We start from the raw sequence: 27,569 nt of genomic DNA, 5'->3' as shown, positions 1-27,569 counted from the left end.
CACTGTTTGACTACAAATTTCTGACTTGTACAGAGCACTCTAAAATCACCAGATCTCGTCTGATTTTGGAAGAATCGCGAAATTAAGTTCTTTTCAAGATCAACGGGTTAGAAGATTCCCACAAGAATTTCCTTGTAGGAAACGCATAACGGGTAGAGTATGACATGGTGCATGGAGGCATGCTATAAATACTGGATTTTTCCCACGATGAAGAACGAACTGAGCTTGAAAAATTTCAAGATTCGCTTCAATAGTTCATAGTTCAATGCCTTCCGAATCGCAGATGTCTAGACTGGTTAATATATTCCAGTAATTAGCAACGAGCTAGGTATGAACTGCGCAACTATTCTTTTCACCGGTTCAACATAATTTTTCCAAAGAAAGGTTTCATAATAGCATGACCTTCAAGCGTTCCACGTAATAGTCCTAAGTGAATATAATGCTTGGAAATTATATGTGGGAATGTTGGATGGAGATATTGGAAGCGTTTGGAAGCATAAGCCATTCTGTTTCGTTTGTCCGAGAACTGAAGACATGGATGTGTCTTCCAGATCTTCCAAGAGTCAGTTCAAGATGATTACGATAATAGTCATCTTGACGTTCACTCTTATAAGTGCCTTTGAGGAATCATGTTCGCGTGTACCACATCCAACAAACAAGTCAGCTGATCTTTCCTGCGATGCTCCTGTTCTTTCTGCTCCAGAGCATAAAACAGAGAGTTTGGAAGCTGCAGCAGAATTCATCGACTTCAATCTGCCAGTGTCAGACTTTGTTCCAACATCGGACGCTGTCGGCAATGATCTCTGCAGGAACCACAGTCGGATATTCCTGCAGGAGTTGAAGAAATTCACCCTGTGGGCAGTTCAAAGTAAGTCACACTCTTCAAGCATGGTAACAATGGTCCCATGATTGTTGGGACGTTCTAGACTGTCCTTTCTTTCCTCTACAAATCTCCTAGACAGCACTACATCAATTGTGGGTTCCATTCAAGTGATAAAAGTATATGCTCAGCACGGTACGTGGCCACTCACGATTTGATTGGATTTTTGCTACATAGTGTAGTTTTTCTGGCACTCTTGGCTAATCGCAAATATGAGGATTAGTGATGATATGGTGGACACTCACAAAGAACAGCCATTCCCAGATCGGGATTTGAATCCGGGACCCTTCGAGTCGTAGCTGACAACTTTTTGCTTTAATTTTTTTTAAGGAAGCTCCCAAATCAGCAGCCTTTTCCACACATAATATTCATATCAATTTAGCTCAAATTTAGTTTTCATTCAGCGCAAACGAACACACACGTCCATGTCGTAACAGCGATTCGAACCCAGGATCTGTGGAGTCGTAGCACGCTGTGCTAACCACTCCGCCACGGAGGTCGACAGTTTTCTTTTTTTTTTTAATAACAACCTTTCTCTATCTGTGACTTAGGTCTGTTTTTTTTCTGTCGTGAAAATATCACTTAATTAATTTGCCGACTTCCGTGGTGGAGTGGTTAGCACAGCGCGCTACGACTCCAGGGGTCCCGGGTTCGGTCTGGGCATGGACTTTTTTTTGTGACTGTCCCTTCATCAATTTCATTATATCACCACTCGTCCTTGTCTTCGCGATTAGACAAAAATGGCAGAAATGCAACGTGAGATAAATCTAACCAATCAATCAACAATTAAAACGGAATAACAACGTTCGGTCTGTTGCAGTGTACGATTCGTGGGCCAAGGCCCCGCAGGGGGTTCTCAACGGCCACGTCTACCAGCTGGGCCACTTCGACGAGTGCCTGCAGGTGGACGTCGAGATGAACGGCGACGACAGGATCAGAGGCCAGTACTGCTTGGCCCAGATCAAGTACAAGCCCACGAGGGACGCCTACCCGAGGTACTACAGGAAGGAGGCGCAGATTCTGCAGCTGGACTACGACCCGAAGCGATCGGCTTGGGATAAAATAAAGGTGAATAGACGAAATGGAACTAAAATATCCATATCTATAATAAAAAGTTTGTAAAGAGGCACTCACGAAACATATATGGGCAATAGTGTGTTGCAGGAAGAGCATTTCGCTAGAACTCTAAGTAGTTCGCAAGGACGACGCTAGTGTGTACGGAATCGAGAGCTTCTTCGCTCAAGCGGTTAACTCTCGGACAGGCAAACGAGCGGCATCCATTCCAGTAGTACACGTATAATCATGGGCATCGTCAGAATTTTTTGCAGGGGGGGGGTCGGGCAAATGACTAAAAGTTGAATAGTAGAAAAATAATAACTATTACCACTATTATAAATGTTATTATACAATATTAAATATTATAAGCTAACAAAAAGAAATGTTATTCGAAATAATAATTATTATTATTATTATATAAATGTGGAGACTTGATCCAACAAACGAGTGAATACCAGCACAATTATTTTCCATTATTTCTTTTGCAATTTGTGCAGTTACTGTCTGAAATGCATTTTGATATAACCCTTGCACGTCTCGTTCAAGAAAAGGCTTTAAATGTTAAAGGAGGGGGGTCATTTTATAAAGTGCGTTCTGTGACTTCTCAGTTCTCACCTACAACTGTAATTATTAGAATTTTGAAAACTGTGGAACCATTTGTTCTTTGGATGAAATGGTAGAATATAACCTTGTTGCTTTATTTTTCACTCAATGTTTTCGATCCAATGCATTTTTACTTTCATTATTCTGTTCGAATACTAACTAAATGAACTTTATTTATTTTCTTAACCATAAGAGTAACAAAGTAACGGCTTTCTTTTATCTTGAAATGAACAATGTCAATTTCCAGGGGGGGCATCGACCCGTTTGACCATCCCTGCCGAAGCCCATGCGTATAACTGCAATGTGTTTGTGGTAATGGGCTTTGAAATATGGATCGTGAGGTTAAAGACACAGTCATCATCTCATGATCGTTGGTTGAAACTGCCAAGACGAATAGTATACAGGTGTCTACGATTATTGTCACATAAGAATGATAGTCGAACGAGTACCAGCGAGCGAAAGTGATTCCATTCAGTACTCAACCTAACGGTGGATTGGTTCCATGCACCTGCTATAGGGCAAAAGGTTTGCAGCAGCGCACATTGATTTGCTCCGCCCACTCGCTTTCTCCCCTTCTCCACCGTTATGCGCGGTGTTGCTCCACAGGCACCTGTGTGACCAACATTCCAATCAGGTATTTTCAAGACTGAAGGAGCTGTTCACTGTGTTTATAAATTGCAAACTTTGTTCTAAATATTTAGAACATAACATGTGAGGTATGAAATATCCACCTGCAACTATCAGGTTTCTCCACCTACTGGAACAAGTTTTTCTCGCTCGTACTCCTGTCGAGTATCCAACGCTCCATCGTTTACAATGGAACATCATTTTAATGTGACAATAATCGTAGACACATTATACGCAAAATATCCGCCTTGGCAGATTCAGCCCACAACCATATTTCACTTTCATGCATCACTGTATTGGTAATATAGACTAAACTTAATTTTAACATGGAGATGATGACTATGTTCACTTAAGTCTCAATTTCACTGCGTCTTTCATAAAAAAAACATTTCATAAAATTAATAATTTCTTCAAAGGACGTGCATTTATTCATATGTTATGCATATCGTAAGTATATCCAGTTTACAAAAACAAATACAGACATGTTCATGTATTTACAGCACAGGGGAGAGAGGTCCAGAGAAAGAAGAGACACCCTGTTCTGGGCGTTCTGCATCCCCTCTTCATGCACACATGAGGACTTCCAGACGTCTCTACAGAAAGGTCTGGACTCTCTGGGGACGAAGTATGGAGTCAATTTCGAAGTGGAGATGGGGAAACAGATGTGTACCACCAACTCTGTAGCCCCTTCGACCAAGGGTGAAATTGCTTTCATGTGAGTACTGTTAACAAGTGACAAAAATTTAAATTATTGTAGGCGGTGGGGCATAGTTTATTGCACAATATCGCATTGTCTTTCTGGACGCTTGATTAGTTCATATTACATCATATCATTTTTAATTATCGAGGTCCATAGTCTTTAGTAAACTAATATATTTTATTTTACAGCACTGCTCTTATTTTCAGCTGGCGGCAAACTTTACTTTGTTTTAGAGATTGAAGTTGTTGATAACATAAAATAACACAAGAAAAACTGTTAATTTATGTAAGACATCAATGTTAATTAGCAATAGTAAGCTAAAGTTCAGGCTGGCAACAATTAAAAATGCCAACGTGGAAGTTTTTACATCGCCAAAAACACGTAGCGTGGTTCCCCCACTCCTAACATAAACAGCCAATAGGAAAACAATATTTTATTGAAAACGAGGGAGAAATACTTTGCTATAATATTACAATATTAAACTATATATAAATAACTAAACTGATTTTATCAAATAAATCATATTTGCCCTTGTACATAAAAATGATTAAATAAAGATTTACTTTATAACGAAGACAAATTACTGTACTTCAATCTTGTACATTGTTGAACAAAAATCGATATTAAGAAGAAATGTATTTAACTTGTGCTTAAACAACAAAATCTGCGTGAAACCTAGTAATAATCCTAGCCATTTTGGATTTGAAAAAAATGAAAACGTTGCATATATTATTTGGGATAATCATTAGCCTATAAATTCTGAATAAATGTTGCAAAAAATACGCGAATAATATTATAACATAAGATAAAACGTAAATATATACATGAATTATGAAAGCAATTAAGTATAAATAATTTAATCCAAGTTCTTAACTTGAAAGTATACGAATAAGATAAATGCCAATATACGACTGAAATCTGCCTAACAAGGCGGTCGTTACAATGTTAACCACCAATTTTCAGCAGTTGAAATGGTTGACCTAATTTTAGAATAATTAATCATTCACTAAGGGAGTTCAGACGGAAACAGAGAACTGAGAAGTAGACTATAGTTACGTACATAATTTATTATAAATAATATTATTTAAAATTAAGAGTAAATATGTCACTACATATGCACGGTCCATCTACTGGACAATTTCCGACAGGTTCGTTGTGGAAATTGTAGTAAATACACTTTCTTCAAGAAGATTCCCAAAGGCTTAACACTAGACACAATTTTTTCCCCTAGAAAAACTCACAGTTCTAATACGATGTTATTAACGAAAGAAAGTTATGTACTTCGTAGGATTATTTATTATCTTAATCGTGTCTGAGAAGGGATTGCTTGAATAAGTGTGCCTTATTTCCACACCACAGCCAAATCAATCCATGGTATAAAGTATACCGAGCTTCAGATATCTACAAACAGATCGACTGAGAGCTGTGCTTTAATTGGATCCAGAAGAGTGTAGACATACGACAATATTGAAGTTTTTTACATTTTTAAAATACAACTTCTTATGTATTTTTTCACAAGCAAAGCCAGCTGGTTATTTTTTTTTTTTTTTTGTGGAGGCCTTTCACAGCTTCCTTCTGGTGGGGGCACCGGGGCAATTACCCCAGTTGCCCATAGTTTAATTCGGCCCTGATGACTCACAATTCCACCTTCGATTATTACGAGGTTTCAAAATGTATAATACAGTCGGCCCCCGTGGCGGATTGGTTAAGACATGCGCTACGACGCCAGGTGTTCCGGGTTCGAATCTCGACCTGGATGTTTGTGAGCGTCCATTCATCAATTTCATGATATCATCACTCATTCTCATGTTCGCAAATTAGCCCAAAATGGCACAAAAAGCGAAGTAAAATAAAACAAATCTTTCAATCAATCAAAATGTATAATACATATAGTGGGCCGCAATAACTTAAGCAGGATTTTTTTATCCTGAGGGGGCTCAAGTGGTAAAGGTGGATATTTTATAGCTGCGTTCTAGGGGGCTGGCGTTATACACTACAAAACATTTCGTAATAAAAAAAATTAACCTTTATTTTAAAAGTTGTTCAAAGATAATAATTGTAATTGAAACGATTTTAAGGGGGATTTGCATTTACCACTTTCGTTTTTCCCGAGTTTCACTGATTTCAATTGAAAATTTTGATTTTTCTCAAAATTTCTGGAGAGGCTGTAACTGTGTGGATGTAGACAAATATATACATTTATCTTGACATAGAAAAAACACATATATTTGCTTGGGGATAATGAACGTATTTCTTTTTTCCTTACCAGGTGTATTTTTGCCGCGTTAATCGCGCTGTTCTTGGCAGGATCTATTTATGATAAATCTGCAGACGCGGAAACCCAGGAAGATGAAGATGAGAAAGGTAAGCAAATTGTTTTACCTACTGTCCAGTATCATTATTTTGATCAGGACGAAATGGCAGAATTCAAAAGAGAAAGATAATTTGTGTTTTGTATGCATGCAATCACTCATCACAAATTTACATTTGGCACTTACAGTATTACTTTTGTAGTAGTAAAAAATCCTTAGCTCGTTACGGACAGACTGTAGTAATTCAAGGACGGAAATCTTTCTAGATTGTAAACGCCCTTGTCAGTGTATCACTTAGCTAATATAAATGAATAACTAGGCCTGGAGATGGGTGGGGGGAGAGGTTTGACTCTTTTGATTGATTGATTGATTGATTTAGTTTATTTTACTTCGCGTTTTGTGCCTCTTGGCTAATTTGCGAAGATGGGGATGAGTGATGAAATGATGAAATTGATGAATGAACATTCACAAACAACCAAGCCCGACCGGGATTCGAACCCGGGACCCTTGGCGTCGCAGCGCGATGTGCTAACCACTCCGCCACAGGGTCGGGCTTGAAACACGCCCAAATGTCACTCGTACTTACACTATAGTGGAACCACAAGCAAAAAACTCTGCGAAGATCCGCGACTCCTGTGCACCGTCCTCCCGCGTGGAGGGGAGAGGGAGAGTGGAGCATGCTTCCGTATGGCCCGACATGAACAGAGAAAGAGAAAGCTGCCCGGACACTTTTCGCCGAAGTTTCTTTTCCTTGTGGTCGCTCTATAATTTATGCACTTGTTTATGAGATCTGTACATTATCGATTTCCATACGTTGCAGGTGTGGTCCACAAAATTTTGGTATCCTTTTCGGCAAGAAGAAATATTTCCAAGCTGACTACCAAGAAATCAGAGGAACACCCTTTGGATATTATCCACGGAATGAGATGCATCTCCATGTGCTGTATACTTGCTGGCCACAGATTCCTTTTTATGTTCATGGAACCGAAGTATGACGTCCAATTCGTTGAACACGTATGTAGGACAAGATGTTTTATCCAAGTTATATGTACAGGGTAAGTCAAAAAATGTTCCCGATTTCAGTATTTTTTAAAAATTATTTTGAAAAGAAAAACTCAACAAGTTTCTTCTAGCAAAATTACAAAGTTGCAGTCCTCGTACCAACATAATTAGATTTGGTTTGGTGTTTTAAGTCCACTTTATGCGCAGTAAGGCTAATCGGGACTAGACCTACAGTTTAAAGTGGAATCCGAACCACTTGTGCCTCCACCGGGTATCGAACCCGGGACCCCTTGATTACAAGGCAATGACGCTACCACTGCGCCATGGGGGAGGCCCTAACATAATTAGAAACTCTAGAAATATTGAGCTTGTGCTGCATGCATAACACTGCACAAGTAGCGAATCAAATTTCTCTCGAATGCCTCTAAAGCATGTTGGAGTCAATTTCAGTTATGTGCACAAGCACGTGATGCTGTGTTTTCAAGTGTTACTGCCATCACATAAATTACATTCGACAAGGTACAAGGGTCGTTCAATGTTTACCCAGACGTTTGTGAATACAAACGTGGTAAATAGTTGGAGAATGATAAAACTGCCAGAGGATGTACCTTTATCCTTCGTGAGTATGCGCGTTCGCCCCGATGTAGTTAGCGCATTCGCAGTAGTGTTGGCAACAATGGCGGCAAGTAGTGTGTCTGTAGCTGTGGAGCAACGGTGTATGATCAAATTCCTTGTGAACGAGAACCTGAAGCCAGATGAAATTTTGAGAAGATTGCAAGCACAGTATGGGGAACCAACGATGTCACGGGCAAGATTGTAGGAATGATGTCAACAGTTGGGCGAAGAACGATAGTTTGACTGGGACATGTAAAGTGTTCTTTAGTGGATTTTTTTTTTTAAGGAAAGGTTCGATTAATGCAAAGTATTCCTGTACATTGATGAAGGGTGCCGTAAGTAATTCCACTCGCAAGAAAAGACCGCAGATGTTTGTAAATTTCATTCTTCACCATGACAATGCACAGCCCCACATGGTCAATTTGAGCAACAACTTTCCGAAAGGGTTTTTCTCTATATTCTTCCACTCCGGACTTAGCCGTCAGTGATTTACAGATTTGTTTCTGCCGCGTATAGAGCATATGAGTGGGAAGAAATCGAAGACAGATGAAGCATTGATAAAATACAGAGGCCGATAGGCTTCCATATAGACGAGATTTCAAGGGCACGGTACAGAGCAGGCGCAGCGCAGACACGTGAAAGTATCACCACTGAGGCAGTAGTATGTGTTGTGTCGGCTAGTGTTGGTCGAAGTGTAATGGCACCGAAAGTGAATAGCTTCTGCACACTTCAGTTGTTCCAGCATAGTTAAACAGTGCCACTAACACGGATTTGCTGTTGGGCGCTCCACTGTGAATGCCATAGTGCGACGATATGCAGCGCAACCGCCACGGACTGTGTTTCACCGACGAAAACCAACTTCGTCAGTGCACAGAAAGTTATCCACGCGGTTTCATGCTTGTGGCTGGCTTTCGTTACAGGTGAAAATTGAAGCTACGTCGCGTTGCCAATAATGCGAAAATCAATACTGCGTATTATCAGGAACATGTTTTGATTGATATTTACAACAATGAAATCCCCACAATGTATGGTGCGGATAACAACCGTGTGGAGCTGCATAAGGACAAGGCGTCGTGTCACACATCCAAATCATCGCTGGCATTCTATAGACGTATGGGATGGGAGCTAATACCTGGATTCTTGCTATTCTCTTCTCCGACATCCCCGTGAAGAGTCCCGATGCCAGCCCCATGTACTACTGTTCATTTGGGCTTCTGAAACACCACCTTTCTTCTCGTAAGGTACGCACGATTTCCGGCCTCTGGAAAGCGGCCCAACAAAAGTGGAATAATATACCCCTTGTACGTACACCTGCAACGAGGTCTTCTCCAGAGGAAACTGCGCTGTCGGGCAATCGTCAAGAATGCTGGTCGTCACATCGAACACATCGAAAGACGGTCTGTCATAGGTGCGTGAACACTTCAAAGTCGTCAATATGGAAGCGTATCAGCCTCTGTATATCATGCAGCGTCCACGAGGACTCAGGGAACTGACACAATAATGGCAGCGGCGCCTGGATGCTCAGGCGGTGTCCTTTGAAGAACTTATATAGTTTGGTGCTCGTTGGACTTTCCATTTTTTTCCTAGAAATAAAAGTCTCTGTCAACCTTGAACTACCCTTTTAATATAAGAATGTTTAGGTAGTACGCCCGGAGCGAACACTCAACATTTCTAGAGTTCATAATTTTGCAACTTTTCTATGAATGCTGTAAATTTGTAGTTTTACTGCAAGAAACTTGATAAACCTTTCTTTTCGAAAATACAAATCTCATTACTTCTCCTGCAAACAATATACATTTCAAAATTATTGAAATCGGGAACATCATTTTGACTTATCCTCAATTTAAACCATTAAATATCTAATGTAGAAAAGGTAGCCTAATTGCTGTTAAATTTAATTTGATTTCTAAGAGGAAATGAGGGGTCAATCCCCTGAACGCCTCAGGCGTCTCTAGTGGGGTACAGTACTGTAGTCAAAAACCATACACAGAGTACATGCGGAGTTTCGTGAACGTTAAATGAAGACAATGTTTCTATTAACGTATGATTATTTTACTATTAAATGTATGGATGAAATCATTTAACTTTTGCAAAAGAAAAAAAAAGAAAGTAGAATACTGATGGTAATGATATACTCATTTTTTGGCATTAACATGGCATGTTATAATACACAAGGTATTTTTAAAATAACAAATATGAAAAGCTTATCTTAAAGATTTCATTTCAACGTAAAGCCTACAGTAGTAAGGCTACAGTACAGCGTGTTATTGTATTTTCTTTTCTTGAAGATATTGTTTTATGATTTGTCAGTTTGTATATTATTAGTAACTTTAATAATACTGTTAAAAACACAAAAAATGAATCGCTTGAATAAGTAGTACTTTGAAGTCCGCACTACTTACATTGAGGAATGAAGTCTTCTTCTGTTACTGTTTCTACCTGTCTACTAGATCACAATTTTAAGTGCCTCTCTTTATAGGTCAACACACTTGTCACTAGAACGTTTTGCACATACATGTGTTGTAATGTACAAACAAACACACGCGCGCGCGCATATATGTACATAGAGAGTTCAAAAAGTACAGTAGAAGGGTGCTGGACATGAAAACGACTGACTCTCCCTGATAAACATTACTCCAAATCATATCCTGTACATATGCAATCCAACATAACAAATAGTGAATAGAAAGACTTGCATAACTTTCAGGGGCTCGTGACAAGTTTGCCACAGACGACTTGTTAACAACTTAACAAACCAATAACGATATCCTTGCGAACTTCAATGAACACAGCAAACTTTAAACATTGAATTCAAACAAGAAAATTCGAAAAACATTTAATTCCATTCTTAAGTCTCGGCTGGATGTTTTCAGGTATACCAGTATCCTATTTCTCAGATTGTTTTGAATACAACGTCTATTGTGGACACCTTTTTTGTGATGAGTGGATTTCTATGTGGATACTACATCCTGGAAGATTTGAAGAATGGGAAGAAATTCAAGTTCTTCTGGTACGTGGCACATCGCCTCATCAGGTACGTTTCACTTTACATGAACATGGCACAAATACATAGTTCTAAAATGTTTAAACTGTATAGAGTTTGTGCTAAACACAGTCAAGTTATGAAGTAATAGTGAGATAATATTTGGCAATATTTTATATATGTTTTCAACAAGTGTAAATATGATAGTATAATTTCTTTTTTTCTTGCTCGTGAAAACATTTTTCAAGGTAAATATACAAGGGGAAGTTAGTAAATAGGTCACAAACTGATGTGGGAGGCTGATAGGAGTGGGTGGTTTCTAAAGGTGTCCTTAGGTGGCAGCATAATTCAGCTTGATGCAGTTAGTAGTCCCTAGATAGCAGACGCACGCATGGGCAACTCAGTTTAAAAATGGTTACCGTGCTCGAATACTGTACGTGGAGAGGTACAGATGGAGATGATTCGAGCCATAGGCGTGCGCACGGGGGAGCAAGGGGGGCAATTGCCCACCCGATAATCATGGACGTCCTCACATTTTTCCACGGAGGGACAAACAAGGTGTTTTTCCTAGGAGTATTATATTACCCTGATAATATGTTGCCACTTCAAAAAATACCACTTGAATTTGAAATTATCGCATTAATGTAAATTATTATGACTGAAATAAAATTATACGTGTGAAGTATATACATTTAGGTTGACACTCGATTTCTAAGGGGGAGGTGTGGTCATCCTTTCTCCCCCTTCGAGCTGTCCATGTCCCTACATTATTATACTTTCACCTAGAAATTTAGTGTAGAGGAATCTTACATCCGTCATAAAACGATATTATACTCTTAAAGAAAATAAAGTATTTTGAAGCCGATTAAAGTTCAAAGGAACTACAGGGGAAGGGGGTGCAATGGCGCAATCACAGGGGGGCAATCGGCATTGCCCCTCCCCAACCTTGGACGGAAATCAATTCTAGGGTTGCAAGGGGGGCAAACAGTGAGGTAAAAGAAAGCAAGACTAGTAGAATCTAAGAATAGCAGGACAAAGGGTACTGAAGATGGAAATATTTTTCACGTCTCTCTTACATTATTTCTTCCAGACGGCCAAGAGCACCTGCAGGGCGGCGCAAAGGGAAATTGCCCCCCTCGATATCAAGTTTTATACAAATAAAAATACATTTCGTAAAATTTTCTTGCTCGCATCGCTCGCAGGTTCTGCTTTTCTTACAGTTTTACAACTTCAAAGCCTTAGCTAGGGGCGGTGGGAGTTGGCCCTGGGCGCCGAACGATCTAAGTGAAAGAAATTATAAAAGAGAATGCCATGGCGCCCCATGAAATATCTTGTGAAAAAAATTGGATCTAAAAATTTTTTTACTGGCTTCGCTTGCAATTTTATTGTTTTCTGTAATGTGTTATAAATTACCAGAGAGAGAAGTTATAGCTATTAAGTACTTCAGACTCTTGCTGATAAACTGTTTTGTCTTAAATGCATGAACACAATTGTTTGGAGAGAAAGGAGCGCGGTGCATTTCAGAGACAATTTATTAATTCGTTATGGTGCCTCTATGTTGCTGCATTATACCGTGCGTCCATTTCGATCTTCAGCCGAGAGATCGGGAGAAGCGTGGCGGGCGGCGCTGACGGAGATGCCGACATTTGCGGCCTGTAATGCCCGCTTATTTTTATGGACATATGCAGACATTTATATAAATATTGCAAAACGAGCACTAACCTGTGTTATAAGAGTACGGTTTTAATTTTAGTAGCTTAGTGGCTGTATGTGCCGATGATTTTGACACGCCCACCTCTTGTGAAACACGGCGTAGAGGTTTGTTTGGAGAACGTTCTAAAGCTGCACCAATATCATCGAGTTTTGCTTAGGTGTTTTAAAATTTAACGATCCAGTTTCTCGTAATTTAAGGACAAGATGTCTAACCGTATCTGTATGTGGAGGTGAAACGCTTGGGAATTTCTGTACAAATTGCCTACACACGTCTCGACACGAGTCTGTTTTCACGTACGTGTCATACATAAAAAATCTTTGTTCTAACGTGAACCTTGAAGCTGGCATTCCAATCGTCTCACTGACACAACACACATACACACTGCAATAACACAAACAAGTAACTGCAAGTAACCAAGGATAGCACCCTTGCGCACAGTACGAAATTAACACGCTCTTGGTTTACATTGCTCGCCACTATATTCACAACTCGGTCTTCATCTAGTCGCGAAGGAACAAAAAAACTCGAGCTCGGAGATTGCAAGGAAGCTCACGAAAATCATTCACTTTTAACGGTTTCGTCTGCAGCGTAATCTTGATACAGTGTTGCACATTCGAAACCTCCAAACGATTCCCATGGCCACAAAACTCTTTCAAGGATATAAACTTAAGCAGGACGTTCCTGGTCAAAACTATGATTAAAATGCTTTATTATCTGTGGCTCTTAACATTGTTTCTATTGCGTATTTATTTGTGTATATAAGAGCAGAACTTGGATGAATTACAGAAGAACTTTTGCGTGTTATAACACAGGTTAGTGCTCGTTTTGCAATATTTATATAAATGTCTGCATATGTCTATAAAAATAAGCGGGCATTACAGGCCGCAAATGTCGGCATCTCAGTCAGCGCCGCCCGCCACGCTTCTCCCGATCTCTCGGCTGAAGATCGAAATGGACGCACGGTATATACACATTCATACACCATACACTCATCAATGCAATGGAACTAAAATAGTGAGATACGAGTAAAATGAGGGTTTTCTTCTCGACTGAACTTTCATCAAGGTTCTTGCCCCCCTCCCTAATCAGAGGGTCTGCGCACGCCTATGACGAGCTTACAGAAACGATATACAGCATGGTAATTACAATAGGGTGTTCTCATGGTTTAGCCTACAGCATAAGGCATGATAGTTTGAATTTCCGAAAAGTGTGCGCACGATGGTGAAAAATGTTTCGTAGATGGTGAAGATATTGAACGTGAGGTGCGACTGTGGTTGGGAAAGCACTCCAAAGACCTTTTTGGGGGACTGATAAAGCGATGGCATAAGTTTATCAATGTGGGTGGAGATTATGTTAAAAAATAAAAACTGTTTTCAAGTCAGTATCTCACTTAGTATTTATTTAATAAACGTTTGTGACCTACTTATTTACTTATCCTCGTACATTTAATGACTGTCCTAAATTGAAAGAAGCCAGGCGCGGCTCGTGCATTATTTACCCGGGGTTTCACTGAAGTCACGTGACATATATTCAGTTTCCGCAAAATAGACTTCCTTCGCCTAACAAAAGGATGGGGGGAGGGCTTAAAAGATTTGTCCAGAATTGTTTCATCGAGTATAAGGTTTTGTAGTATGGGTGTGCGAATAAATTTAGGGCTGAAACTAAAATACAATAAATTGTGCCTTTATGAAAAAAGTGGAGTTTTGTTGGAATATCATGGACGACCTCAAGTAGGGGCAAGGAATATATTTTTTCCCAGGAGGGGCAAAAAACACTCCTTCAGTCTGAAGTTACTGCAATGCTTTTATAAAAAGTACCCAAAATTACTGTGACTGAAATTAAATTATATGCGTGTAACATATAATTTTTGGTTGACATTGATATATTTTATAAAATACATTATTGTATGTGGTGAACTAGCAGTTATGGCCAATGTACATAGTCTGTGCATAGCAACGATTATGCATCTTGTTGATGTGTCTTATGGATGATTTAAGTTTTAATCATGTAATCCACCTTGTTACAAGTTTGAATATATTTAATTATGAAATTCCAATCTTGAGATGTTTATTTCTGTTTATGTCATTAATATTAGGACATAACAAAATGGCGACGAGGATTAAAGAAGATAAATAATTACTACTGTAAGTAGAATTATAGTAATTAAGTCCAAGTGAGCCAGTATGGAAAAACACATAAGTTTTATACCTGCATTTGAGGCTTATGACCCAAGCCAGGATATAAATTCGTATATTAAAATATTCAATGCTTTTATTGAGGCTAACGATATACAAGAAAGGAAACGAGTGTTTACTCTTATTTCTGTAATCGGTAGTTTACCATATCAAGAGCTGGAACACAGATTAAGTCCAAAGGATCCACAAAATTGCACCTTGGAGGAACTCTTTGATACATTGCCAAAAATATGTGCACCACAGGTTAATAAATGGATTCAACGATTCGCTTTTATGCAAATAAAGCAAGAGAAAGGTGAGACAGCTACATCGTACATAATCGTTTAAAAGTTGCTGCAATAAATTGTGAGTTTACAACAGATGAATTAGACACTCGTCTTATAGAAAACTCGTTTTCGGACTACCCGATAGTATACTAAAAGATAGATTACTGTCAGATATGCCCAACACATTCGAAGAGGTTTGTGATGTAGTACTCCAACATGAGATATAACCAGGCGCGGTTGGCCCTATAGCGCACAGGATCAGTGAACCCCCAGTAATATACGATAATCACCTCGAGAATGAACAATGAACAATGTCTTTAAATTTTCACATTATTTCGCTAAAAATTCTACACAATAAGTCATGTATTTGTGCCCGTAACACGGCGAACTCTCTTGCTGAGAAGAAGAAACCGCGAATCGGCCGCCCTGATACAGACCCTCAGTTGAACCCCCACAGGACAGCTCGTGCCATTGTGAAAGCTTCGTGCGGGAGCAGAAGCGCGAGGAGGGTATAGGACAAAATACATGGGAGATGAGGTTTGCAGAACCTATGTTCAACCCAACAGTCATGCGCAGTTCGTTCTCTCGCAGAAGGCGCGAGACAAGGCTCCTTTCTCGCTGCTTCCTCCCTTCCAGTGTTGCTGCGTGCGGTTCAAGTTTGAAGCACACACATTACATATTCAATCTTCTCTTGTATCATTTTTGCACCGAACTTCTTGGAATAAATGCAAGATTGTGTTAGAGATGGATGATTGGAAACAAATAGAAGCTGGAATTAGATGCGATGAATTAAAATAAAGGAGATACATTACCAAAATACCTTGTGCATGCATTCAGAGGTTTTTCCTTAAAGGTGGAAACACTTCGGGTTCGCGAAAGAGAAAGAATGGCGCGAAGACGTGACTCGCTGTCGCTCGGTGTCAAAGTCTCAAGTTTTTTAGTTTTTGAAGTGCTTGGATACTTGTTGGAAATATTAAGTGATGCTGCGAGTGAAACGAGGGATGGACTTTACCTAGGTTATGTCATTTGATGCAGTGTAGGCGTTGCTGTCCGCGCAGGTAAGAAATGCCCGATAGAAATGCACATAATTAACGTAAACAAACTTCCTTGTCCACTGAAAAAAAGCGTGTGCTGGTCGACCAGCCCCAAATTTGAACAAACCTGTCGCGTATAAATGAAAGGGTCTCAGGTTCGATTTCTAGTATGCGCATGCCATTAGTTGCCATTTCCCTTTAACAAATGTAGGACCAGTTCTGATTAGTCAGCATGGACGTCCGGAAGGGGAAAAGGGGGCCGCCTCCCCATGGAAATTGAATGTAAACCAACAATTATATATTACACGCATATAATTTAATTTCAGTCACAGTAATTTTTGGTAATTATTATAAAAGCGTTGCAGTAACTTCAGACTGAAGGAGTGTTTTTTGCTCCTCGTGGGGAAAAAATATATTACTTGCCCCTACTTGAGGACGTCCATGATATTCCAACAAAACTCAACTTTTTTCATAAAGGCACAATTTATTGTAGTTTCAGTCCTAAATTTATTCGCATACCCCTACAACAAAACCTTATACTCCCAGATAAAAAGAATTCTTGACAAAGCTTTTAAACCCTCCCCCATCCTTTTGTTGGGCGAAGGAAGTATATTTTGCGGAAAGTGAATATATGTCACATCACTTCAGTGAACCCCCAGGTAAATAATGCACGAGCAGCGCCTGAATATAACGCATAAATAAAAATAAAGTCAATCAAAATGCATTTTTGGTAGGTAAAAATAAACAAATACAAGGCTCACGTAGATTCTGTACAAACAATTCGTTTGCTAAAGCTCATTTTTCAAAGAATCAACAAGATACAAGAGAATAAAGATTCGGAACAAATAATGCATACAAAGGTATGCCACAATCTAAACCCCATACTGCATTGAGCCAAAAAATTGTATCACGGCAAAATCAGGCAAATGATATAAAATGTAAGCGTTGTGCAAGGTTAGGTTGTACATTCAAAGAGAATTGTCCTGCATTCAATGCTATTTGCAGTTTCTGTAAGAAGAAAGGACATTTCTTGGCTGCATGTTTCGAAAGAAATAAACAATGGAAGGAACCTGCAGTCAATTTATCTAGTATTTATAAAGGAAGTTGTGAAATGAGAAACAGTAATTTGGATACCAAAGGTAATGGTTATGGAAAACGCAATTCTCAACTTAGCTTATTCTCTGTGCAAGAAGATAATGCATATACCTTTTTAACTACAAACACGCAACAAATGTACAATAAAAAAGCAAACGAATCTATTTCTAATTTGCAACACGCATCTGATCAGATTTCATTGAGAAATGAACGTTTACCTTTGTACATTGATATTATAATACAAGACCAATCGTTAGAAGGTATTGTCGATTCTGGTAGTTTTGCTAATTTCATTTCAAAAGATTTGTTAACTAATCTTATTGGCAACTTCACACTGAGTCCGTTATTAAATTCATGTACGTCGATATCAGGTGAAAGATTGTGTTTATTAGGCCAATTAAACTTAAAACTTTACTATCATGGCAAAATGTACATGATGCCTTTTGTTGTTGGCGATAAAATTAATACAAATATATTAATTGGCAGAGTTGGAATGAACATATTATTTGGTGATTGGCGCAGCAAACTTCTAAATGAGTTTCCTGAAACTGATTACATTCAAAATGAAGATTCTACACATGCTTGCTTAGGTCTGGAATCAAAAGATTCGCTACCAGATGCTTGTTCGAAAATTCAGCGTTCAAGCATAATGGATACTCCAAAGGTACATGAACAGAAGATTGATGAAGTGGGTGAATGTTCACAAACATTAAATGTGCAAGGGCAAAATAGCAAAGTCATGATTCTGAACAAACATAAGGCCGACGTAGATAATTCAAGTAATATTAAACAAGTGAACATTGAAGACTGTCGTTCACAATTACTGACATCTTTTGCAGAATTGTTTAATGAGGATATTAGTACACCCATTAAAGATTTCAAGGTATCAATACCTTTGCAGAAGAATGCTAGGCCTGTGTTCAGGAAAGCGTACAGAATAGCATATTCATTACGAGATCAAATAAAACAAGAAATAGATAATATGTGTAAGCAGAATATTATAGCTCCTATAGAACATTCAGACTGGGCTAGTCCTGTTGTGCCAGTTAAGAAATCAAATAGTTCTATAGGTATCTGTGTATATTACTCGAAGACGGTCAATTTTCAAAGCGATGGTTTAGTGTATCCTCTACCAGATTTTCCTGATATTTTACAAAAAGTTAAAATAGGAAAGTACTACACCAGGCTTGATTTACGTTCAGCATTTTTACAAGTTAGTTTGCATCCAGACTCACAAAACATATTATGTTTAAATTATGATTCTCACTTGTACAGAATGCAACGTTTACCATTTGGTACAAATGTTTCGTCTCAGCTTTTCCAACAGGTAATTGATTCAATTTTAACAGGATTTGAAAGAGTTGCAGCATTTATTGATGATGTTATCATTTCTGGAGATAGTCTACAAGAATGTTTCCTAAGAACAAAACAAGTTCTGGAACGCTTTAAAGATTATAATGTTAAAGTCAATTTAAGTAAATCTGAATTCCTAGTGCAAGAAGTGATTTACTTAGGAAGACGTTTCACGGCAAATGGAATCACACCAACTGAAAAGCATGTGCGTGCTATTTTAGAAAGTCCAGAGCCAAAGGATAAGGTTCAACTACAAAGTTTTTTAGGGATGGTTGCATTTCAAAGCCGTTTTCTACACAACTTGTCATCTACAATACCATACCTATATCGACTTCTGAGGAAAGGCGAAAAATGGTTGTAGTCTAATCAATGTGTATCGGAATTTAAGGCTGTTAAAGATAAGATTGTTCAGACACCTGCTATAATTCCTTTCGATCCTTCAAAATAAATAATCCTAGAAACAGATAGTTCTTGCTACGGTGTTGGAGGTCGATTAGGGCACAAGATAGATGGCGAAAATCGAACAGTGGCGTGTTTCCCAGCCATACTTTCACCTGCTCAGAGGAATTACTGTCAGGGAGAAAGAGAGGCATTAGCCATTGTTTCGTCTGTTAAGCATTTTTATTTATATCTGGCAAGTAAAAAAATTACAATATACACTGATTCAACGACTGCGAAATCATTGCTTGATTCGAATACACCAGTGCCAATGCAACACAATGCACGTTGGCAGAGGTGGAAAATGTTCATGGCATCTCTGAATTATGAAATAGTGTATTCTAAGAAGGTTCCAATAGCAGACGCTTTGTCAAGATTACCACTACCTGAAGAATTGCAATCAGATTTTGTTTTAGCAGCGTATGCAGATCTAGAACAAAATTTACAACCGTTGCGCACATCTGAGATCAAGGAGCATACAAAAAGCGATGAATTGTTGTCTACGTAAAATAACAATTTACGTTTAGAATGGTTGGCCAAGAGGAATTGATCCACAAATCAATGAGGAAGCAGTAGCTTTATGGAAGAAACGTCTGGAACTGTCAACAGAAGATGGATTGTTGATGTGAGGAAATAGAATGGTATTGCCAGGGACACTGCGATGCAAGTTTCTCACTCAAATTCATGGTCTGCACAGTGGCGTAGTGAGAATAAAACAGATTTGCAGAGATTTAGTTGGGTGGCCTAAAATGACTTCTGACATTGAAAGTTTTGTTGCAAAATGTGATGCTTGTCAGACGAATGCAAGAGCTCCAGCAAAACGATAATTTACATCATGGTCACAACCCATGGAACGTGTACATATCGATCATTTCTATTTCAATGGTTATTTATTCCTGTTGTGTGTTGATGCTCACACGAAATTTTTGAATGTTTGGCAATGTTCTAATTTAACGGCTCAGGAAGCAATTAGACATTTAAAAAGCCAATTTTACATACTTGGTTCTCCAAAAGAGTTAGTCTCAGATAATGGACAACCCTTTGCAAGTGAACAATTTAAGATGTTCTGCCAACGTTTGGGCATGGAACTAAAGCATTCCTGCCCATATAAACCTTCGGGAAACGGGTTGTCTGAGAGAACAGTCAATACCGTGAAAAGGTATCTAACTTTCCAAAAGGGGATGTTAGAAAATTAAATACTGAAGTAGAATCACTATTGCGTATAGTAACACACTGGCATAACAACACTCCATTGCCATCAACTGGAACATCTCCAAGTTCATTAATGTTTTCTTACAACACTGCAAGTAATATAATCATTAAAGATGACACTAAAAAGGTTCATTATGAATGTGAGAAATTTTCAATTGGAAGTAAAGTATATTATTGTTGCCCTGAAAGAAAGATATATCGGAAAGGAGAGATTATTGGAAGATGCAGTTTTGCTGTGTATAAAGTAAGAGATATAGAAAGTGGCAGATACAGAAATGTACACTATTCATTTTTAAAGATTCTTCATGAAACAGGAGGAGATTCAAATCAGTCAGAAATACCCAAGGAATATGACGATAGTGCATATCATGCATATTTATATCCTCCGATTAAAAATGAAATGCATCGGCAGGAACTAAGCGACAGTGAAGAACACAATGCTCACAGTTCGTCTCCGAAGCAAGAAAGTAGATCATATTCGAAGGAAGCGAGCATACTTGGTCCGGAAAACAAGTTTGTCTTCGAAGGGAGGATGTGATTTTGTAAGAAGGAAATCTCAAACAGTAAAAAGGCCAAGAGCATTTTACCCCTTATAAGTTTGTTTTCTCTAGAAGGGGAGAAGATTGATATATATTATAAAATACATTATTGTATGTGGTGAACTAGCAGTTATGGCCAATGTACATAGTCTGTGTGTAGCAACGATTATGCATCTTGTTGATGTGTCTTATGGATGATTAAATTTTAATCATGTAATCCACTTTGTTACAAGTTTGAATATATTTAATTATGAAATTCCAATCTTGAGATGTTTATTTCTGTTTATGTCATTAATATTAGGACATAACAGACATTCAATTTCCATGGGGGGCGGCCCCCCTTTTCCCTTCAGGACGTCCATGCCGACTAATCGGAACTGGTCCTACATTTATTAAAGGGAAATGGCAACTAATGGCATGTGCATAATAGAAATCGAACCTGAGACCCTTTCATTAATACGCGACAGCTTTGTATAAATTTGGGGCTGGTCGACCAGCACACGCTTTTTTTCAGTGGACAAGGAAGTTTGTTACGTACATTTCTATCGGCCATTTCTTACCTGCGCGGACAGCAACGCCTACACTGCTTCAAATGATATAACCTAGGTAAAGTCGATCCCTCTCTTCACTCGCAGCATCACTTAATACATTCCAAAAAGTATCCAAGCACTTCAAAAACTAACAAACTTGAGACATTGACACCGAGCAACAGCGAGTCACGTCTTCGCGCCATTCTTTCTCTCTCGCGAACCCTTAGTGTTTCCACCTTTAAGGAAAAACCTCTGAATGCATGAACGAGCTATTTTGGTAATGTATCTCCTTTATTTTAATTCATTGCATCTGATTCCAGCTTTTATTTGTTTCCACTCATCCATCTCTGCCACAATCTTGCATTTATTCCAAGAAGTTCGGTGCAAAAATAACACAAAGAGAAGATTGAATATGTAATGTGTGCGCTTCAAACTTGAACCGCACACAGCAACACTGGAAGGGAGGAAGCAGCGAGAACGGAGCCTTTTCCCGCGGCTTCTGCGAGAGAACGAACTGCGCATGACCGTTGGGTGGAGACATAGGTTCTGCAATATCCTGTTTCATGTATTTTGCCCTATACCTTCCTCGAGCTTCTGCTCCCGCGCGAAGCTTTCACAATGGCACGAGGTGTCCTGTGGGGTTCAACTGAGGGTCTGTATCAGGGCGGCCGATTCGCGGTTTCTTCTTCTCACCAAGAGAGTTCGCTGTGTTACGGGCACAAATACATGACTTATTGTGTAGATTTTTAGCGAAATAATGTGAAAATGTAAAGACATTGTTTATTGTTCATTCTCGAGGCGATTATCGTATATTACTGGGGGTTCACTGATCCTGTGCGCTATAGGGCCAACCGCCCCTGAAAGAAGCACATCACCAAGATCTTGGTATCTTTATAGATTCAAAACTCACTTTCGAAAATCACATCTCAATCATCACTCAAAAGGCAATGCGTATGCTACCGAAATCATAACCCGAAAACATTTTCAATTACTTTAAAACTTTTGTGTCCCCCATTCTACAATACTCGGTAAACATCTGCAACATGGCTGTCCATTCTCATACCTCAGATCGACAGTATTTTAGCTTTTTCCTCTCCATCGTTCGATATAGAGTACCGGTCGTGACACATCTATCCAAGAGAGATGTGCTTGATAACTTACACATCAATATCCCAGAATCTCGGAGATACATTAGAGATATCAAATTATTACAAGAGCTCATTAATTGAAAGTTAATATTTAGCATCCCACTAAACGAATTTCCCTCAAAGTGCCTGGACATAAAACACAGAGCAAGGAAACTTTTCACACTGCAACTCCCAGACTCTCATACAACGTTCATTATTCCATAGGCTACCTAATCAGTTCAACATCATCTCAAACCAAATACATGTCTTCAGCTCTGAATCGTCTTTTATCACCAACTTACAAAACATTGTACATACGTAATGCTATTGTGAAATTGAGTACTGATCAATCTTTGTACACATTTGTTTAGTTTTCTTTGTTAACATTAGTTTTACAACAAATGAAAGTATTATAGTCGGATATTGAACTCGGGCAGCAAACCTTTTGCACTATGAATTACTGTCTGCAAGGAGTTCTGGAATCGACCGCTAGGATGCGCGTGCATTCACTTCTGGGCGTTTATCTGTGGTTTTACTATTGTTCTTTTCCGGTTTAAAATCTGCTGTACTGGAAATAATTTCAATAACTAAAATAACATGCAACCAACTCCAGGTTACATGCACAACATTCTTATTTTCATTACTATGAAACTTTTTGAATATGTTATCAACAGAGCATGAACTTTAAAATTTTTGAAAATTTAAAAATTTTTGAATTTTGTTACACTTCTCTTGTGTTATTAATTTGTATATTGTTTCAGATTGTGGCCCGTATACCTATTCACGGTAGCTCTTTATGCTACTATATTGTCTCGTATCGATAATGGCCCACTTTGGAATAGGGAATTCGTAAGATGGACTGACGCTTGCGCCAAGAATTGGTGGATGAATGTGTTTTTTTTGCAAAATTACCTCGACGTAGGAAACATGGCGAGTAAAGTTTATTTTTATTAATTTTCATGATACTGTCGATAATTATATGTGATATATATGTTGGTAAAACGTGTTATGGTTATGTGGAAAAATCTTCGAATTCTACTTAATGAAATTTTATAATAGGCAGAGATGGAGTAAGAAAGAAATCGAGAGAGACAGGGAGAGTGCGTGCGAGAGAGGGGGAGAGAAGAGGTGGAAGAGAGCGACCGAGAGAAAATGAACGACAGAGATAGAGACTGATAGAACAAGAGAGAAAGAGATAAGGAAGGGAGGGGAAATAGGAAAAGAAAGGGAGAAAGCGGGGAGGCAGCGAGAGAGCAAGAATAAGAAAAAGAGGGAAAAGACCGAGAGAGAGGGGGTAAGAGACAGAGTAGAAAGAAAGAGAGAAAGGGGGAGAGAGAGGGAGAGGGAGAAACGGGCAGAGAAAGATTGATTGAGTTGGTGCTTTAAGTTCACTTTGTGCACAGTAAGGCTAATCGGGACTGGACCTACATTTTAAACTGGGATCCGAACCCCTATGTGCTTCCACCAGATATAGAACCCGGGACTCCTTGATTTCAAGGCTACGACACGCCATCGGGAAGGCAGGCAGAAAAAGAGAACAAAGGAAGAGGAAGAGAGAGAAACAATCCATATTTAAAAGGAGAGGAGAGAGGGGAAGGAGAGAAAAAGAAAGAGTAAAAAGGAAAAGGAAAAGAGAGGAGGGAGAGGGAAAAATGAAAGAGAAAACTAAATTGAGGGAGAAAATAAGAGATAGAGGGAGTGGAAACACTGACAGAGTGAGAGAAAAAGAGACAAAGAGACATGGAGGTGAAAATAGAGAGAGAGAGAGGGGGGGAGAGAAAAGAGGAGAGGGACATCGAGAGGGCAAAAGTAAAGAGGAAAAAGATAGAGGGGGGGAAGAGACCTATAGGGTAATTAGAAGAATACAGGAAGGGAGAAGAAAAGCAGAGGGAGAGAAAGAGAGGTAAGATAGATAGATTGATTGATTTGGTTTATTTTACTTCGATTTTCTGCCACTACTGTCGCCATTAGATTGCATATGGATTCAATTTCGCTCGCAAGTCTCTCACTATCGGGCGTATACAATGGAATTGATTGTTTCAGCCCACAATCATCTGTTTCATTTTCATATAGCACTGTGTATTGGAAGATAGACTAAACTACATTTTAAACATGGAGATGATGTCTATATTCACTTAAGATTTAATTTCACTATGTCTTTCACTTCACGATCCATATTTGAGAGCCCACTACAACAGACAAATTACTGTTATGCATGTACTACTGGGCTTCGAGTGTATGCCGCTCGTTTTGCCTGTTAGTGCGATATTCGGTCGGGCGAAGAAGCTGTCAATACCGTACGCGTATTTACAAACCCTATAGTGCTGCAGAACCTCCAGCGATATGTGGCTTCTGATTGGCTTTCATTCCGGAAACGTTTCATTATGTAATGCTCCTTCAAAGAAAATGGTGTTAGAGAAAACGTTAGAGGGTAGGGTTCAAATTTTTCAGTGAAGATTTCATAGATCCATCACAACAAGTTAAGAAACCCTTTAAAATTAAGTTAAATTTTAGCACATTTTTAAAATTAATGTTTTGAAAGACAGAACATCAAAACTCTTCTTGAAGGGGAATGATATTCCAATTTTCAACATTATTCTGCATTTTTGTGATATTTATTCTTTTATAACCCCATTAAGCCTTGTTTCCATGATAATCAAAAACTCAATATGTTGTTTAGTTTTAATCTGGCTTGGTCAGCATATTGAGTTTTTGATTTATTCTTTGCTTTGCAACATTTGCCGTACGTTTGGATTTCGTTCAACATATTCTCTGTTATATATTAGCTGCATTATAAATCCAACTGTCCCATTTGCGAGAATTAAATGTAAAATTTCAGAAAAATGATCATAGGAATAAACATCCGTCGCCATTACGCCCCTATTGTATATTTACTATGTCACGTCCATGGTTGATTATACAGAAATGACGTTTTTAGCATTTGAAGATATGAAAATTTTTCTCATATAATGTAGTAATCATTTCACATATGAGTCATTCCATGCGAAATCAACACAGCCTTTGACCTGACCATCTCCGATTTTCATGAAATTTGGGGAATTGAAACTATGCATGGAACTTAGTAAGTATAATTTTTTTTAGTTTCGCGCGTCTTGTAATTGTTAAATTATTCAAGGTCAAAGTTTGCAGAAATTGCCCTTTTTGAGCCCGCTTAGCTATACTAAATGTGCTGTAACTCCGCCCCTATTTCGCCTAGGAAGCTCAAATAAAGCTTATTGTACAGGGAATTGAATAAGCTTTCCAGTGATATATAACAAGCCTACCTTTGGATAAAAATATAATTTTGTCACGTGATCTTGACTTTTGACCTTGAATATCTCAAAACATGTCATCACCAAAAATCGTGAAAAAAATATATTTGGTCCCTCATACCATACTCTAAAACATATCAAAAAATCATTCTGGGACTGCAATGGGATCAGAAGATACAAAATAATATGTGTAACTATGTGACTGATAAAAGCCCCATTACATGAACTATGAAGAGTAAAATGTCCTTTAACACCCCCTACAAAATGTGAAGGAGTTATCCTGGGTATAATTGGTCATAAAAGAAATATGTTAGGAGTAGTATCTGACCCCGCCAAGGCCTGCCCTCGGGCGATTAATATTCGCAATTCATTTGCACGGGTGTTAATTAATTTGCACTGGTTTTAATTAATTCGCACGTACTTAGAATTCATTTGCAAGTACTTAGAGTACTTTACATTTATGTATTTGCATGTTTATAACTTTTTATGAATATATAATTATTTATTTTATGAAAAATATGTATATAGAAGGTAATTAGAGGTACTAAACGCTATGCATATGTTTTTATATTCATTACTGCAAAGTATGTAATGTATAAATCGATAATAATTAATGTTTATAGTATTGAAAATAAGTTTTCTATGGTTTATGAACCGCTATGAACTGTGGTAATGGGTGTAGGTACAGGTCCAATTACGATTGGGGACGGTTCTGGTATTCGAACCCGCGATATGTAATATTATTAATTAGTACTATGTAATAATGTATGTTATTATGGTATGAAACACGATGGTACGAGATGCCAGACAGGAGACTGTCTCAGAATTTCGACTCCGCTCTGATGCCAGACAGAGAGAATGAATTAATATTCCGCGCAGGTAGAGGAGAAAGGAATTTTGGGGAAGTGCGTTCAAGGTCAAATGACGTCAGAACGTCAGAACAAAGGAGGAACCGATTGACCAATCAGAGAACGCGTCGGTAGATTTTCAGAACCGGTTTTTTCAAGGTTAACCAGTACGCAAGAACAGGGGAAAGCTATGCAATGCCGTAGGGCAGGGGAGGGATTGAACCAGACAACAAAGAATGTCTGAGAATGCGCAGCAAGGGTCAAATCTCTGAAACTGAGCGTCGCTTGCATGCTACGACACGTTTCTGTCAAAGTATGCCAAGGTTACCGAGAACACTAGAACAAAGGATGATGGAAAGGAGTTCAAGGTGAACTAGACTGCAAGAACAAAGAAAGCGTCGGTTTATATTTCAACCAATCAGAAAACGCGTCGGTTTTATTTCAACCAATCAGAGAACGCGTCAGTTTTGTTTATGAAGTATAAAAACTGCGTAAAAGCGAGAAAATGTTAGTTTGAGAAGTATTTCTGAAGCATTGAGTCAGAAAAGATATCAACTTGTGATTTTTGTCTGAGATTTGAAGACAAAGAACTCAAAAGAAGCTATAATTAAGGTAAGTGAATTGTTACATATATGTATGGTGCTTTTAAATAATGCGTAAAACAAATAATGAACCGAAGCAAGAAACAAATATGCGTAATGTGAACAAGTACTACAACTATTTTTTCTATTTTTTACAGGTGATTCTATTTTCTGTGCACGTGCGACTGGAAGGATCTGTTAGTGAAAGATGGCGTCTACAAGCTCCACAAACGAGGCTAACCACACTGCGGTGAGTACTTCGAACGAAATTATATGTAATTTTCATTCTGGAAAGTATACTTCCCCACTAGAACTCGTTAATGCATACTATGATATGTGTGACAGAGTTATTTTCCACGACGATATCCCTTCATGTGATCCGACTTTTTTCTGCGAGACAGTGCAAACAGCAATGTGTCAATTAGGGGTGGGGGCAAGTCAGTTTTCAATTGTGGATGAAAGAGAAAGATATTTTAGACGATTCGGAATGCTAGGGCGGGAGGTATCCATTGAAATACCTAATCAGGTTGTGGGGGACCCTGAATATTTGGTGGGGTCCATGTTTCAATTTCTAATGAAAAAGATTT

General features: G+C 38.6%; 1 protein-coding gene across 1 annotated transcript in view; it reads left to right on the top strand.

Moving 5' to 3' along the window:
- Positions 1–476: 476 nt before the first annotated feature.
- LOC145994366 (nose resistant to fluoxetine protein 6-like) overlaps positions 477–27,569 on the top strand; it is a 59,760-nt gene continuing 32,667 nt past the window's right edge. The window contains exons 1-7 of the mRNA XM_083130481.1: positions 477–868; positions 1,701–1,948; positions 3,667–3,881; positions 6,136–6,230; positions 6,999–7,192; positions 10,669–10,829; positions 23,043–23,211. Of these exons, the coding sequence (XP_082986607.1) occupies positions 535–868; positions 1,701–1,948; positions 3,667–3,881; positions 6,136–6,230; positions 6,999–7,192; positions 10,669–10,829; positions 23,043–23,211 (1,416 nt within the window). The 5' untranslated portion in view covers positions 477–534. The remainder of the gene's footprint in view (positions 869–1,700; positions 1,949–3,666; positions 3,882–6,135; positions 6,231–6,998; positions 7,193–10,668; positions 10,830–23,042; positions 23,212–27,569) is intronic.

Source organism: Lepisma saccharinum, chromosome 10 (assembly GCF_977018435.1).
Source record: "Lepisma saccharinum chromosome 10, izLepSacc3.1, whole genome shotgun sequence".
In the NCBI taxonomy this organism is placed as follows: Eukaryota; Metazoa; Arthropoda; class Insecta; order Zygentoma; family Lepismatidae; genus Lepisma; species Lepisma saccharinum.
The sequence above is the reverse complement of the archived record's forward strand: the minus strand, read 5'-3'. Positions and strand labels throughout refer to the sequence as shown.